Source organism: Epinephelus moara, chromosome 16, assembly GCF_006386435.1.
Source record: "Epinephelus moara isolate mb chromosome 16, YSFRI_EMoa_1.0, whole genome shotgun sequence".
Classification (NCBI taxonomy): Eukaryota; Metazoa; Chordata; class Actinopteri; order Perciformes; family Serranidae; genus Epinephelus; species Epinephelus moara.
This window is the reverse complement of record NC_065521.1, coordinates 44,836,345-44,852,463: the sequence shown is the minus strand read 5'-3', so window position 1 is coordinate 44,852,463 and position 16,119 is coordinate 44,836,345. Positions and strand designations below refer to the sequence as shown.

Genomic DNA, 16,119 nt, shown 5'->3' with positions numbered 1-16,119 from the left:
GACTGGACGGAGGCCATCATCAAAAATGCTCACATGTGCAGCGCACACTTCATATCAGGTTAGGGAAAAAGTATTTCCTGTTGTAGGGATGAATAAGGTTATGTGTATTAAGGGTTATCATGTCCACCTCATCAGAAACTGGGGAGGGATTAAGAGGAATATTGGATTTCTCTGCAACGCTAACTTTTTAGCACATTAGCTAACGTTAGCAAAACAAACAAGTGTGGTCCTCCTTTGTAAGATTGGCATAATAATCAACCACAAAGCTCTGGAAATCCTGTCAGATCATCCATCCACTGAAAGGATGCTTTAATCAAAGATTTGACTGGCTGTATCAGGGATGTCAGTTTTGGTAAATTTTGCTTTCAAATCCCACCGCCCATGAACCAAAAAAAACCCTCAAAATGACTCCAGCAGCTAAACCATACCACTCTTTAACAAACAACAAGGACCTGTCAACTGTTTCCGCTATATTTTTAAAATTGGACAGTCCCCTATTATTGTTTAAGATTTGCATTGTGCGATAAACTGACTGATTTAACATAATAATATACTGTGATGCCCTTGTACAGTTTGTAGTCTTTGTATTAATGTTCACGTTTCCAGGGTGATCAAATTGGCGCCTCTGACTCGAGGAGAGGAGAGACTCACCTGTACTCTCCGAAGGTCTCGTCTTTCATCGGCCGAGCTTCAGAGTCCACCTCCTTGTCCTCTTTGTCCTTCACTGTAGGAAGAGACCTCAACATCAGACTCTTGACTGCAGATTAAAGTCTGCACATGCATGAGTGTGTTGTTTGTCTCACCTGCGTATTTGCCGCCCTTGCTGCGTTTGATAAGGCAGAGGATGAGCAGAATCAGCACCAACAGCACGATAGCGCTGATGAGTCCTATCAACCAACCCTGGGTGGCGAAGCCTCCGGGCATCTCTGACGGCACTGAGAGAGACAGAGATTCATTCGTGAATGATTAACACTAAGGATGCCCTAATCAAGTTTTTTTGCCTCTAAGTATCGGCCATTACCAAGTCCCAATCTGATACTTCCATTTTCTTTAATAAACCCGCTGCACAGTGCACACTTTAAAGAGCAGACTGCAGGTTGGAGACCCCAGTGAATCAATGTGTAGGAAAATGATGTAGGAACTGAATTTGAAACTACAGCAACCTCTGGTGTCGTTTTTGTGAGAGAATTTTACTTCCGCGTCATAAAAAGCTAAACCAGAAGTGACGTAACGGGAGGGAGTGCGGTCAATTTGAACAGTAGGAAAGTAATGCATATTAATGCTAGTTGTGACACTGAAGAGGTTGTGAATGTGTATTCATACGAATATGACGGACCACAGCCTTATAATTACGAGCCTGTTAGGCGTCAAAGAGACCAGGAACAGACTAGGGTCAGGAGAAATAACCGTCAGAGGAGAGAGATTCAGGCAGTGAAGTCCGGTCTCTTCACCTGCACCCAGGCACAAAAGATAGCACCGTTCCTTTTCCTGACCCGATGTCCTGACAGGTTGGAGTTTGTGCAGCCAGCACAAACACAATAATTTACCATGATGATGATGATGATGATAAATAAATGCAGAATTAAACTACTGAAAACAGACCAACTCACTATATCACGACCGCTCAGACTCACTACCACCTACTGCACACTTAGCTGAGGCAGAGTTGAGGAGACTGACTCCCTCCCGTTACGTAATATCACGCGATGTTCGAAAACAAAAAGTTATTATATGAAATCCTGCATTAACTTTTCACATGGTCATTTTCACACAAGGTTAAAAACAACTTTTGTAAAAACGTTAACCTGCAATTTGCTCTTTAAGTGTTTGAAATCAATCCAGTTTATCGCCTATACTTGATTAGCTTTGCAACACATTAAGGCGTGTGTCCACACACACACACACACACACACACACCTGGTCCCATGGTCCACTTCACATCTTCCCACATGGTGTCGTTTTCATGCTTGATCATCAGGTGGTACTGAGATCCTGGTTGGAGGCCTTTCAGCGAATAGAAACCCTGCGTGGAGTTCACCACCTCTGACTCCTCCCACTTAGCGCCGACTGCAGCAAAGAAACACACATACACACGAAAGTTGTCATAAACGAGACATTTTCCTCGTCTGCTCTTCCTCCTCTTCTTCTTCGTTTCTATCAAACATCTTGTTTTTCTGTCGACGTGTTGATGTTTCACCTCATACAGCAGCAGTGACGAGCAGGAAATGATGCAATTGGTCAAATCTATGAGCACATATTATGTATTAGTGTCAGTGATTATGTATGTCATGTATGTAGTACTGTGTCTGGTTTGGACCTCAGGAAGAATAGCTGTTGTTTCGGCTGCAGCTAATGGGGATCCTAATAAATAATTAATAAATAATTAATAATAGCGTCCTCGTCTCTCTACTTCACTCTCTGTGCTCTCCTCCTCTGTTGTTCTCTCAGAGTCATTCTGCAGTGAAGTAAAAGTTCCTCTCCTCTCCTCTCCTCTCCTCTCCTCTCCCTCCCTCCACCCTTTTCTTACGACTCTTCCTCATGTAGCGGATGATGAAGCCGTGGTTCCTGTCCCGCTCTCCGGGCACCCAGCTCAGGTTGAGTGACGTGTTACTGGAGATGATGCTGATGTTGGACGGAGGAACTGGAAGGAGACAGGTAGAGGCTGATGACTGAGAACTATAAATAAAGTTGTGTTTTAAAAGAAGTGAAAAAAAAATCACTGTAATTTCACCTCCGTCCAGCAGGGTGGCGCCCCTCCGTGTGATGGGAGGTCCATCTCCGGCGGCGGTGCGTGCGATCACTTTGAAGATGTAGTAGCTGCTGGGGTCCAGAGAGTCCAACATAATGTGTGTCACACTGGGATCACTGATGATCTCCATCTGCAGCAGGCTGTCTCTGCTCTCCACCTCTACACAGCACACACAGACAGGAAGCTGTCAGCTCCAGTGTAACCTGTGCTTTTACTCAAGTACTCAGCTTAAAGAAGTTATTTCACAGCTGGAAAAATGGTCTCTTCATAAAAGCAGGCAGTGTGGCAGTTTTAAGTAAAATGGAGGATCTGATGAAAATATTAACAATGCCTTCTTTTTTTTATTATTTTTTATTATTTCTTTCCCACCCCAGTAACTTTTGTACAGTCTCTTCTAAATAAACCCAGCTGCCAGCCTTACCCTCTTGATACTGCACCATGTATCCCAGCAGGACGCCGTTGGGTTCAACTGGAGGGGTCCAGTAGAGGATCAGCGATTTCTCTGAAGGACTGTCAAATGTCAACGATGCAGGAGGACCAGGTGCTGCGCGCACACACGCACACACACACACACACACACACACACACACACACACACACACACACACACACCAGTTAGCAGATCTGATGAATGCATCTTCAGTCTCTTCCTGTAACTTCTTTAATTTAAACTCACCTCCCTCCGGGGTGCTGAAGTGGTGCGGCGGGGAATGAGGCCCCCCTCCTTTGCTGTTAAAGGCAGCAAGAGACAGCTCATACCGAGAATACAGCTGCAGCCCCGTCACTTCCTCTGATGTCTTCATGCCGTGGACCACCACCACCCGACTCCCCCTGTCTCTGTCCTTCCCTCGCTCTGATCTGTCCTCTTTCTCGTGGTGCACTTTGCCAAGAGACCTCCGCAACCGACCCCCATGAGGTCCCATCCTCCTGATGTAGATCTGACACAGAGGCAGACAAAAATAAGTGGAGGTGCAGCTCAACCAAGAATGGCAGAGTGCTGCTGGGGATTTTAGTATCAACCTTTGGCTTTGACTGATTTACAACTACAGCTGAAAATGATTAGTGGAGACAGAGACACAAGCAATTAATTATTTCAGGCTGCTGTCAGCCCTAGAGTGGTCTCCTCTGGTCTGAATCAGGGACTCATGTTGTTTCAAAGTTGTATAATTGCCTAGAGTTGGTTCGTGTTCTCACGGCAGCATTTACAAGAGGACCAGATCAAATGCCTTGTGTGAGAAAGCTGCTCTTGATTGGTCAGAATTTCCATGTGGGAAAAATCCAGGAAGTAAAGCAAACGTTGAAGAAGAGTACACTTGCAAGATAAATGTGACACTTTCTAATGTCACAATGGAGGGACAACTACGCAGGTTGATTTTAGCGCTGCTCATCGTGGACTATATTGCTGTCATTGTTCATTTTAGTCAAACCATACAGTTTGAAAACGAGGCGCGGCTCCAACTAGAAAACAATGTTTTGATGCATTGGATGTGCTGAATGTGCATATTAAGGCAGTACAGGAGGAGGTGCACATTAATAATCCTCCAGGACTGTAACATGCTCATGTTTAACCCAAACAATGTGTCATGTGACTGCAGTTGCTTCACATCCAGGTCGGAACACCTTCTCAACCGCAAGACAGTTTGTTTGTAACCAGACTGAGACCACCTCTTCAAGAAGGTCTCGGTCTGGTTGTTTTGGTGCACACCTGAGTGTGATTGCTGTGTTCACACCTGCCCAAACGAACTTGAGTTCAATTGAACCGAACCAAACAGGGCAGGTGTGAAAGCACCCTCAGTCTTTTATCAAGCAAAAATATCAAATATCCTCTGGTTCCAGCTTTTTAAATGTGAACATTTTCTCTGTTTTGCATCCGAATAAACAAAATACCTCACACTGCACAAAATGATATGCTTTAAAACCTCTTCATCATCCTATGAAAATCACCTAAAGTCACCTAAAACACCTCTTCAAGTCTTACCCAAAGTCAATTGAAAGCTGTTCTTGTTCCATTTTTAGCACATGTCCATGCATGGCCTCATTTGAAGGGTAACACTGAAGTGTTTTCCCAAATCGTTAAAATCACTGTAAGTTTCATCACACTAATCTTCGCCTGAAAATTTTCTTGAAAAAATAAGCTGCAGATGACTAGAACTGGGAGGTATTAGCTGGTAAACACAGTGGGACCATACCATGAAGCCTCACATTGTCCAAATTCAAAGTTGATTACAATATCACAGAAAATAAACATTTTACAAACGTTTTTCTGAGGTTGTGCCCAGGCGCATGAACTGAATGTGTGAATATGAGTGAAAAACTAACCAACACAGACACAAATGTCTATTAAGAAACTAACTGTGTATAAAAACACTTTAAGAGAACCTAACTTTATAAGAAAGACTTTTTTGCAATCAAAACAACAGAGGAGCCAGTTGTTGATCATTTATGTGCATTATAACAGTTTAGTGCCAAGAAAGAGTTAAAAACTCCTGTGGAGGTGAGGAGTGTGACTGACTACAAGACCCATATGCCACTGGGCTGGTCACTGGCTGTTGATTGGTAAACCTGAGAGGCAACACAGAACATAGGAAGTGAGCACAGGCCCTTGTTGCCTATGGGACAGGCATGGAAGATGCTATTGGCTCAGGTGAGGTGTCAATCAAAAGGTCAGAGTTCAGCCACCACTTTGACAGCAAGCAGTCGGCATATTTACATGCAAACAGGAGAGATTATGGATCATACGTGGAGAAATATAAACATTTGAAATGATATCTCTGGATGTGATGATGTGTTTGGACTAAATATTCTGCTGGATTTAGATCACCTGGACTGTTGTGAGCATATGAGGACTGTTTTTGTTGGAATATTATTGGTCTGTGGATTATAATAGGGCATTATAGGTGAGTAAGAATTGGGTTTTTTTTCGGCTGAACCTGCTGAGGTGGTTACATCTTGAAATGGTTCGAGCAATAAAACACAACAAATACAAGCACAAAGTTTTAAAAGTGGCCACATGGTGGTGCAATCTGCACGTCATCAGTTCTTCCTTGGCTCACGGTTGAACTCTGCATGAAAATATGTTCTATTCTGTTAATGCAGTATACATCACATGTTTTAACATCATATATTTTCATATATACTTTGTGAGTAGCAGTATATGTGTGACATGAGCCAACACAGAGCACAGCTGTCTCTTCTTGAGTTGAGTTGGTATAATAACTGGTACCTTGTATCCCAGCAGCAGACCTCGGACATTCTTGGCTTCGTTCCACTTGACTCTGACGGTGCTGTTGATCACAGTTGTTGTGACTCCAGTGGGAGCTTCTTCAGGCACTGAGACAGAGAGACAGAGAGGAAGAGGAGGGTGAGCTGATAAGACTCATGTCAGTGGTGATGTTAGGCTGAACTGCAGTTATAGAACATCTGTCTGTCCATCACTCAGAGCGATGAACAGGCTGCACAGCAGAACGCCTGTTTTCCACCATAAACACGATCACAACACAACATTCACTGTTTGTCACGCCTGTCATTTGATTTGACATTTTTGCAGAACAAGCCTGGATGTGAAGCCGTCTTATTGGAGGATAATTTCAGTCTGTTAATATCCAGATTCTCGGACTGAAGATGGGAATGTTGACCTCTTTAATGAGGGATGTAATTACTCACTTCTGGTACAAGAACTATGTGGTGCCCTGAATAAAGAGGGTGAGTGAACAGTTAGCCTCTACATATGATTTACTACAGACACATTTTTAATAAATTCCTTCACACAGACGCTGCATTTAGTCAGAGGGAGTTTTTGTCTCATATCTTCTCAGACATGAAGACGTTCATTTGTGTAGAAAATGGGAGGAAACAGTCCAAACTTTTTGTTTTTTGTACTATTAGACACAATTTTAATTTTATTTGATTCACAGAGTCAGAATGACACCAGAGACCGGTGACTCACTCAATTAACTTAAAGTATTCCAGATGACACAGATGAGATATATAATCCCTCCAGTGTGTTCTGGGTCTGCCCCGGGGCCTCCTACCAGTTGGATGTGCCTGGAACACCTCCAGCGGGAGGCGCCCAGGAGGATCCTGATCAGATGCCCCAACCACCACATCTGAACCCTTTTGGCGCAAAGGAGCAGCGGCTCTACTCCGAGCTCCCTCCAGATGTCTAAACTCCTCCCCTATCTCTAAGGCTGAGCCCAGACACCCTATGAAGGAAACACATTTTGACCGCCTTTATCTTTGACCTCATTCTTTCAGTCACTACCCAGAGCTCATGACCATAGGTGAGGGCTGGGACGTCGATGGACCAGTAAATTGAAAGCTTTGCCTTCGGGCCCGCCTCCTACTTCACCACTATGGTCCAGCACAGCACCCATATCACTGCAGACACCGCGCCAAACCACCGATCCATCTTATGCTTCATTTTACCCTCGCTCGTGAACAAGACCCCAAGATACTTGAACTCCCTTGCAAGTTTAGAGTCCTCTGTTAGATTTCATGGACTCCAGTTACAGATAGGTTGTGTTCAAAACTGTACTAAACCACTTGTCGGTGAAGATTCTCAGTCATCCAGGTCATGGTAATCATAAGTGCTAATATCGTAGGCAACTGGACGCAAGGCAACGCAAGCAAGTCCAGTTGCCTACGATATTAGCACTAACGATGTATTAAACCACTGTTTTAGTGTTTTGTTTTTTGTTTCTATGGATGTTTTTTCCTTAATTTTTTTCAATTTTTTGTTTGTAATTTTTTCATATTTTACTGTGAAACAATATTTAATTTGTTCTACTTTATTTAACTGTTAATAGTATATACTGTCATTAATTCATTTTGTATATGGGTCAACAATGATTTGCAAATCATTGCATTCTGGTTTTATTTACATTTTACACAGCGTCTCAGATGGGATCCAGGTTGCACACCATTTTTAATGACTTTGTACCTACGTTGATTGCCTGTTTTGGAACCTCACATATTCCACTCTCATTCTCATTACTACAAAAAGTGTTTGTGCATATTTAAGCTCACTTTCATGAGCTTGATGAAGCTCTGAGTGAGGCGCGTTGCTCTTGTTAGTGTTATTAGATTATATTTTTGAGGTTTGAGTGAGCCATATCTGACCGTGTGTTTACTGTTGTTGATATACTGTGCTCTCAGACAGCCTGTGAAACTTGTTTAACGTGAACGATTGTGAAAGGAGCGATGTTTGATTTTGTGTAAGTGCTTTTTAAATGAAACGTTGTTGATGATTTAATTTCAGGTCACACTGTAACTGAGTGCTCGTGGGCTCAGTAGTGTAGAACATCCTCCCATCACAGCGATAAATGATCAGAGTGTTCAAAGGTGGCGTACCGTCCTCTCCGGAGTGTCCGATCTCAGGCTTCGGTGGCGGTCCTGCTCCAAGTGAGTTGACAGCCTGGACTTTGATCTCAAACGGCGTGTACGTTCCTGTGTTGTTTACCATGAATGGCGGAGACTGTACGTCGGCGGTGTTCCAGCGGACATCCGCCCCCCCAGCCTGCCGCCAATACACCTTGTACTGGAAGCCCTGGCCGTTATGCAAACGCTTGTCCATCTCCTGCAAAGACAAACAGCAATATAACGTAAATGCAGAACAATGTTGGAGTGCACGTATCAGGAGCCTTCTCACTCACAGATGAACACAGACTGAAGTACTCACATCCCAGGTAATGATCAGAGTCTTTGGGTCTATGGACTCACTGCGCACACCGGTGGGGTTTTTGTCAGGGACTGGAGGAAGGAGACAGAGAGAGGACAATACGTTGAAAACACACCATTAAAGAGATCATCTGATTATATGTTGCTCTCTTCCTGAGAGTTAGATGACAAGACTGACACCCCTCTTATAGGTGAGAATAGTTACGATTTCCTAAAATGCCGAATTATTCCTTTGACAATTACCTGGTTTGAGATAAATGTGGCCCTCAGACCTCTGATCACGCAGCTTTCATGGAAATAGAATCCAAATTTTACAGTCGGCGTCTGGCGTCACTTACCAGCTGGTGGCGTGCTGCGGTGCTCTGAGGGCTTGCTAGGTTCGCTGTTGCCGATCTCGTTGATGGCGATGACCCTGAAGCGGTAGGTGCAGTAGGGGTGGAGGGTCAGCTCCAGGTGGTTGAACTCCCCGGAGACTTTCTTCCACTCCTCCCACTTCCACTGCCCCTCCTCGGAGTGCTGCTCCTCCCGGGCCTCCACGATGAACTCTGAGAGAAGAATACAATGTTAATACTACTTCCTGCAAAATGTTGGGACCGGGACCTTTGTGCAGGTAACCCAGCCGTTCAGAGACCCAAAAGCAAAATCGTCTGTCAGGGGGCAGCATGTCAAATAACTTTTTAAGCATTGGAGGGGGACTTATGATTTTTATTTTGGCTTAGGGGAGGGACATAAGACTTTAAATGGTTGTAATTTTTCAAGCAAACATGCTTTCCAAAAATCACAAAAAATCCCCATTTATCAGCCATAAACTGTAAAAACAGAAATTATCTTTGGATTTTTTAAAAAATATACGTCTCATTTACAGTTTGGCCAAAAATAAACCGTTTAGTGAAAAACTGAGACTTTTTTCAACTCCAGGATTTCACCTTCAACTTTTAACTTTCAAACATCAAAGGGTAAGTTTTAAATATCTAATAATTCATTTATGGAGGAGGGAGGGTCATGGATTTTCCTCCAGTCACTCAGGGAGGGTCACAAAATAAAATAAAACAAAGTCACACTCTAGCCACGCCCCTCCTCTGATAAATAAAGAACAGTCCCTAACTGGGACGTCTGCCTCTCAAAGAACAACAGATTGTTGGTCAGTGACATTTCTGTAACATCATATTGAGCCTACATAGCCTGGCTACATACGTGGGATGCTGAATCAGTGTATTAAAACTAATATTCTATCTGTATTAATGTAAAGATTATTATGAACCCAATTTAGTCTGTGATGGAGACGTGAAAACAGGTGATCTTTGGTATCTGAGGACAGATACCAATAACCATTGGGGAAAACAAAAGCACTCTCCTCTTTCTGTTTTGCTCAGTGAAATCGATTCGAATCGATTTTCTATTTTGACTTAAAACGTCACTGTTAGCTCACAGAATGCAACTGTCAAACTGCAGCTAAAGTTGTGTGTGTGTGTGTGTGTGTGTGTGTGTGTGTGTGTTTGTGTGTGTGTGTGTGTTCAGTACCTATGATGGGGCTGTTGTGTGAGTGTCCTGGGATCCAGCTGAGAGTGAGGCTGTGGTCCTCGATATCAGACAGAGACAGATCTTTGGGAGGATCCGGCCGCGCTGAGGGTCAGAAACAAAACTGTTAGTGTGAAAACTGTCACACACACACACAGACACGCACACACACACACACACACACACACACACACAAACAGTGACGTACCTACGACAGTGATGGAGCCACTGGCCTTCACACGGTCCAGGTCAGTTTTCACCTCGCAGGAATACACCCCGTTGTCCTCTGGGTGGACGTTTGTCACTTTCAAGGTGCCATTCTCAAAGATAGTGTACCTACACACACACACACACACACACACATTCCCATCATTTTAAAATAAAACTGAGGATGATTTTATTGTGGCGTTTTGGCGCCAGTTGACCTCTGGATCAGACGGACAGATTCATCTCTTCCACATGATATGACCTGATACTAACGTGCTTTAGTTTTGCTGTGGCCTGAAACATCTCAGTGTGTGTGTTTACTTGTCATCTGGTGACGATTCCTGCAGCTCCAGTCCGTCTTTGCTCCAGATGATCCGGTACTGCAGCAGCTGAGGGTCTTTGTAGAAGTCACAGTCCAGCAGAGCGCTGGTTCCTCGGAGCGTGCGCACGTGCTGCGGCTCCGTCAGTATCTGTGTTCGATCTGACGGGAACAGGAAGATAGAGGACTGGTCACGGTGTGCACGTGAGGCGCCATGTTTGTTTAGACTGTACTTTTGTGAACTGACTCATTAATTCTAAATCCTAAAATAATTTTATTGATTTCAGTGACCAGTGAGTAAAAATTATGTCTCTGCAGCTTTGCTACCCTCAGAAAAATGATTCTTGCCAAAACTCTAAATTTTAGAAACTTCTTTAGAACGTCTGAGTAAAGTTATATAACAAAAGCATATCAGTACTTCTGATGACATTAAGAACTTAGAAATCGGTGATCCACTGTTCATCTTGTCATTATTAAAAGCCGTCTGTGCAGTCTGCAGGTTGCTTTAGTTGCCCTGTCAGAGCTGATCTGTACTTTACTACTGTACTATTATACACCTGAGATGGGGACTTGAGTCTGTGGTTTGGACTCGAGTCATATGCACAGTGACTTGAGACTTGAGAGTTGCTCTCAAAAGACTTGAGACTGACTTTGTCTCACGGTTTGGAACTTGTTAACAATCATTCTTTCTTTATTTTATTTTGTTTTATTCATGAACCACTGTCATATCACTGTGCTGCCTATTTCTCGCCTGAAAGGTTTTCAGAAACACATTTTAGTGCCGTGTGTAGCTGTAGAAGTGATGGTGCGTTCGTTTTGTAGTCGGAGGTCAGAAATTCCCAGTTCCCAGTCGGAAGTTTAAACTCGAACGCACCCTGAGATCAGATTTCCAACTCGGAAACACAGAGCAACCGCATCAACCCCGACTAAGGAATTCAAGATGGCTGCCGGTAGAGCAACCGCATCAACCCCGACTAAGGAATTCAAGATGGCTGCCGGTCACATACATAGTGAGTCAACACTCTGCTAAAATACTGTTTATAGCAATTTTATCTTATTTGTTTTACATTAGGTCAGCCTCATCTGCGGCGTTCATCAGTTGGAGTGCATGATGGTTTGAAGTAGTCTATAAAAGGGCAACAAAGGCTTTCTTGCGGGCGTCCATGTTTTTTTCTGACTTGTCCACCATCGTCAACTAAAATACAAAAACTGTTGTCAACTTGGAGGTGACGTCATTCCCACTTCTGACCTCCGAGTACAAAACCAACGCAGCATGAGAGCTTGTGAACAGGAAGTGGGCGCCATACTGTTTCCTGCACAGTGAAAACAGAGGCTGAAAAAACTGAGATCAAACAGTAAAACAAATCACAGCTGATCAGATAAAAAACAAGACTCTGTCACTGAGTTGTTTCCATCAAGTTCACTGTTTAACTGTAACATGAGATCGTCTGTTGCCAGCCGGCTGCCATTGTGTCATACGGACGAGTTCGCATTGTGTCACCCACCAGTGGGGGCGTCTATTGGTCCGGTCCGGTCCGGTGCAGTGCATTCTGGTAGTTGTAGGTTTTCTACCACTTGCCTGTGGATATTCTCATTTATCCAGGTCATAGTTATCTCAAGGCGATTGAATTGAACGCAGCTGGACTTAGTTTTGTCTTAGAAGACGTTTCACCTCTTATCCAAGAGGCTTCATCAGTTCATGCTTGTCTGACTAGGCTGGAACTAGTCTGACAAACTGGTGTGGAAAAACCCAGGTATTTAACCTCTGGGGAGGTCTTCACAAGGCCAATGATGTCATTGGTTCGTTAGTGCTCCAATGGTGTGTCAGTGACGGTTGCTGAAACTCCTGCTGCACCGGTGGTCGTTGGAGTCGTTAGAGTCACATGAGGCCATTTGCGAACGACCATTGTTTTTAGAGGTTAAGCTGTTAAATCTGTTATAGGTGGTGTCGCAGACCTCCTCCTCTGTTGAGAGATGGTTTTTCCAATTTCACATATCGGCTTCTTTTACACCTCTTTCAAACCATCGGTCTTCCCTGTCCAAAATGTGCACATTGCTGTCTTCGAAGGAGTGTGCTTTCTCCTTGAGGTGTAGATAGACAGCTGAGTCTTGCCCTGACGAGTTAGCCCTTCTGTGTTGGGCCATGTGTTTGTTTAGTGGTTGTTTTGTTTCACCAATGTACAAGTCTGGGCATTCCTCACTGCACTGGACCGCGTACACCAGGTTGCTCTTCTGAGTGTGTGGTGTACGGTCTTTTGGATGTACCAGTCTTTGAGTGTGTTACTGGGTTTGAAATACACAGGGATGCGGTGTTTGTTGAAGATCCTCCTGAGTTTGTCAGATACCCCAGACACATAGGGGATGACAGTGTTATTGCGTTTGCTCTTTTCTTTATCACCCACCTTGTTCTTTCTGGAACGGGCTGCTGTTTTCACAAAGGTCCAACTGGGATAACCACAAGTTTTTAGAGCCTCCCTCAGATGTTCATGCTCTTTCCCTTGGGCCTGAGTGCTGGTAGGTACGTTATCAGCTCTGTGTTGTAGGGTCCACTTTCTACCACTTGAGACAAAGTGAATGCCACAGCCCTTTATCTCTGTTGTCTCTGACCTTTAAGCACCAATTTCAAAAGTATTTGCATCTTTCTGCTGCAGACAGCTCGATTTTATGACAAGAGTGTTATGTTATTTTACAGTAGATTATACAGTAAGATTAGTTGGAGACCCAGTGTAGTTATAAAATACAGTTGCACTCTAACCCAGTGGTTCCCTACTGGTCCAGCCACGGGGACCAAATTTCTCCTCGGTCATTTGTTCAAGGTCCACACAGTTTAATATTCAGCGTCATACTTGCGTTCTGTCATGTTGTCGAGCTAGTTTGCTGCTGTAACGTAGCAACAAAAGCTTGTGCTGGAAATTCACGGTACATCAAAGTAAAGTGTGTTTTTTACAAACTTGAGACATTTGCGAGTCACTTGCGGTCCATTCAGACTGGACCTGTGAACGCACCGTTTGGGAACCACTGCTCTAAGCATTATTGAAAAACAAGTGACAGGTATTATTGCTATTTTATACAGTTTTAAACTTTAAAGGATTCATTGCTGGTACTTCATGCAGTGTTGTAAGCCGACAGGACGGCAGCAGGTGATGGAACACTCATTACAACCATTCGAGACTTGAGACTTAACCTGGGCTTGTAAAAAATGACTTGTATGTACAGTACATATGATATCAGACTCACTGAAGACTTCCAGGTGAGCAGAGATGGAGTTGTTGGAGTGTTTGATGGAGCAGGTGTACTCTCCCGTGTCATCGTGACTGGCCCCCGACAGCTCGATGGTCCCGTTGGTCAGCAGGGAGACACGAGGGTCCGACAGCAGGGGGAGCTTGTCCCCACCCTCCCTACAGACAACACACACACACACACATATTGATCCGTACATACATTAATGAGAGGTGTCGCTGCAGCTTCGTCCCTCCTGAGTCTTTTACTCCAACATCAAACACCCAGATATTAATACAACAGCAACAGCAGTGAATCCCTCGATCAATGCTAGTGTGTTTCCTGCCTCATCAGTGGATGGATGAAGACGATCAATACAGGACGAGCCAGACAGGAAAGAGAAGCAATATCCATCTGTTTGTTTCTAATGTCTGTGGTCTGTAAAACAACCTCTCACCTGGAGAGAAAGCAGACTGTGCGTGATGCATGATGCAAATCCTGTGGTCTGTTTCTGCAGAGAAAGCCCTCACACAAACATTATGTAACTTTTTATTTTCTGACTTAATGCTTTAATCACATTTTATCTTGTTATGTTTTGGTCATTTTAACCCTCTCTGTATATCTAAGTATATTAAAGAAATCTAATTTCCTGTCATTTCATTTCTTTTTTGCCTTAAAAACAGTCATTTTTTTTAGATAGATAGTCTAAGAGATATCAGAAACCACCTTAAAACACAACACTTTTACATAACCTCCTTTTCGTGTCATTAAACTCCCTCTCAATTCCTGGAAAATATTACACAGGATGTGACTTCAGTGTCATACAGAAGGGATTTGTCCTGTGATATCTGAGGAATTTGGCTCCAAAATGAAAATGCAAGTCAAGCCAAGTCACAGAAGTTTAGAAACACTTTATGAAAGACTTTATCTCCTCATAAAAACATCAAACATGGAGCCAGCAGTCCTGCGTGAGACACTGTGCTACTGAGTGCAATTCTTTCACGCAGCCACCAGAGGACGCTGCTGTGTTTAAAGTAAATACCTGGAACCAGTTGCACAAATCACCTGAAGTATGACACCTTAAGGCTTAGTTTCTCCTTAGCTGAGGGACTTACTCAGTTGCACAGAATCCCTTCAAGGGTTTCTATAGTTAAGGAAAAACCTTAACTCACTTATTGTGTTGAAAGAGATTTTACAGCAGTAAAAGTTTCAATGGAGATTGTGTGTGTGTGTTTGGACTCGCGCTTAAATGCCTGTTATTGTCTCACAAAGTTGCTCATAGTAAGTTAGTGGAAAAAATGGCAGAAGAAAAGAGGACAAGGAAACCATACAGGTCAGGGGAGGAATACAATCATAGAAAGCACAAAGTACAAAGTAAATCTGATCCCAAATACCAGAAAACAGGAGAAATTACAATGAAAATTAATTCAGTCGAATATAAAGTGTAAAATCAAAAGTGTAACCATCGGGTTCTCCTGGTCGCTAGACACTCTACTGAGGGTGTGTTAGGGGTTCCTTAAGTATAAGACCAAGACAAGGAGAAAACCATAAATACTTAAAGGGATAGTGCACCCAAAAATGAAAAGCCTCCCTCGCCATATGGGTGAGTAAATAATGGCTGAATTTTCATTTTTGGGTGCACTATCCCTTTAAGTGAACATTCAAAGGAAACCTTAAGGAGAAGACTTGAGGGTGGTTTGTGCAACCGATTTTATTCTGGGGAAACCTTAACTAGGACTTGAGAGAAAATCTTAACTTAAAATGTTTTGTGCAGCTGGCCTCTGGGCTGTAGACCAGAAACTGGTATGTTTATGCTTAATACACACAAGACGACTTTAAAAAGACTTTAAAAAGACTAAAGTCTGACACCGTCTCACGTTTAAAGACAATGTGAGCTTTTAGTCACACACCATGAGATTTTGCAAAGACCGGGGATCAAAATGCAAAATCACTTTATAAGACTACAACTAGATTCATTATGAGATTGCTCCTGGTGGAAAATATTACTCCAAACTCCCTTTGAGAAACATGACATATTAACAATTCCCTCTGTGTCCGCAAAAACAAATAACAATAAACACAAGATAAGAGAGGTCACATGACGACAGTGTTCTTGTTAATGCGGCATCAATATAATCCACAAAGGTAAACGAGGTACTGTATCCACATACAAACTATCTCCTCCTCCTCCACAGTCCCAGAGATCTGAGACTCCTTCTTGCTCCTCCTCAGAGGACTTTATTGTCAAGCTGTGTGCATCACATAGGTTTACATTACAAGACGACATCGACTCCTGTGTGCGCACAGCGAGAAAGGAGAAGGCAGCACATTCTCACTGTGACCTCGTCACATATTGATGTTTGGTCATGGACTGTCCACGCTGAAATATGCCATGCAAGGTACCCTGGGTGCATTGGTTGATGATGTTCTG

At 43.4% G+C, this 16,119-nt stretch overlaps 2 protein-coding genes across 3 annotated transcripts in view; both read right to left on the bottom strand.

The window, feature by feature from the left end:
* Nucleotides 1–16,119, bottom strand: part of LOC126402224 (neural cell adhesion molecule L1.1-like) — a 69,029-nt gene that overhangs the window by 4,891 nt on the left and 48,019 nt on the right. For both annotated transcript variants that reach the window (XM_050064005.1, XM_050064006.1), the window contains 15 exons: nt 13,707–13,867; nt 10,472–10,631; nt 10,152–10,279; nt 9,947–10,048; nt 8,764–8,970; nt 8,427–8,497; nt 8,099–8,324; nt 5,973–6,079; nt 3,426–3,687; nt 3,171–3,293; nt 2,732–2,908; nt 2,528–2,641; nt 1,918–2,067; nt 804–935; nt 652–724 (listed from right to left, as the gene is read on the bottom strand). In XM_050064005.1, the coding sequence (XP_049919962.1) occupies nt 652–724; nt 804–935; nt 1,918–2,067; nt 2,528–2,641; nt 2,732–2,908; nt 3,171–3,293; nt 3,426–3,687; nt 5,973–6,079; nt 8,099–8,324; nt 8,427–8,497; nt 8,764–8,970; nt 9,947–10,048; nt 10,152–10,279; nt 10,472–10,631; nt 13,707–13,867 (2,193 nt within the window). The remainder of the gene's footprint in view (nt 1–651; nt 725–803; nt 936–1,917; nt 2,068–2,527; nt 2,642–2,731; nt 2,909–3,170; nt 3,294–3,425; nt 3,688–5,972; nt 6,080–8,098; nt 8,325–8,426; nt 8,498–8,763; nt 8,971–9,946; nt 10,049–10,151; nt 10,280–10,471; nt 10,632–13,706; nt 13,868–16,119) is intronic.
* LOC126402228 (6-phosphofructo-2-kinase/fructose-2,6-bisphosphatase-like) overlaps nt 1–16,119 on the bottom strand; it is a 90,520-nt gene that overhangs the window by 50,742 nt on the left and 23,659 nt on the right. The gene's annotated exons all lie outside the window — the stretch shown is intronic.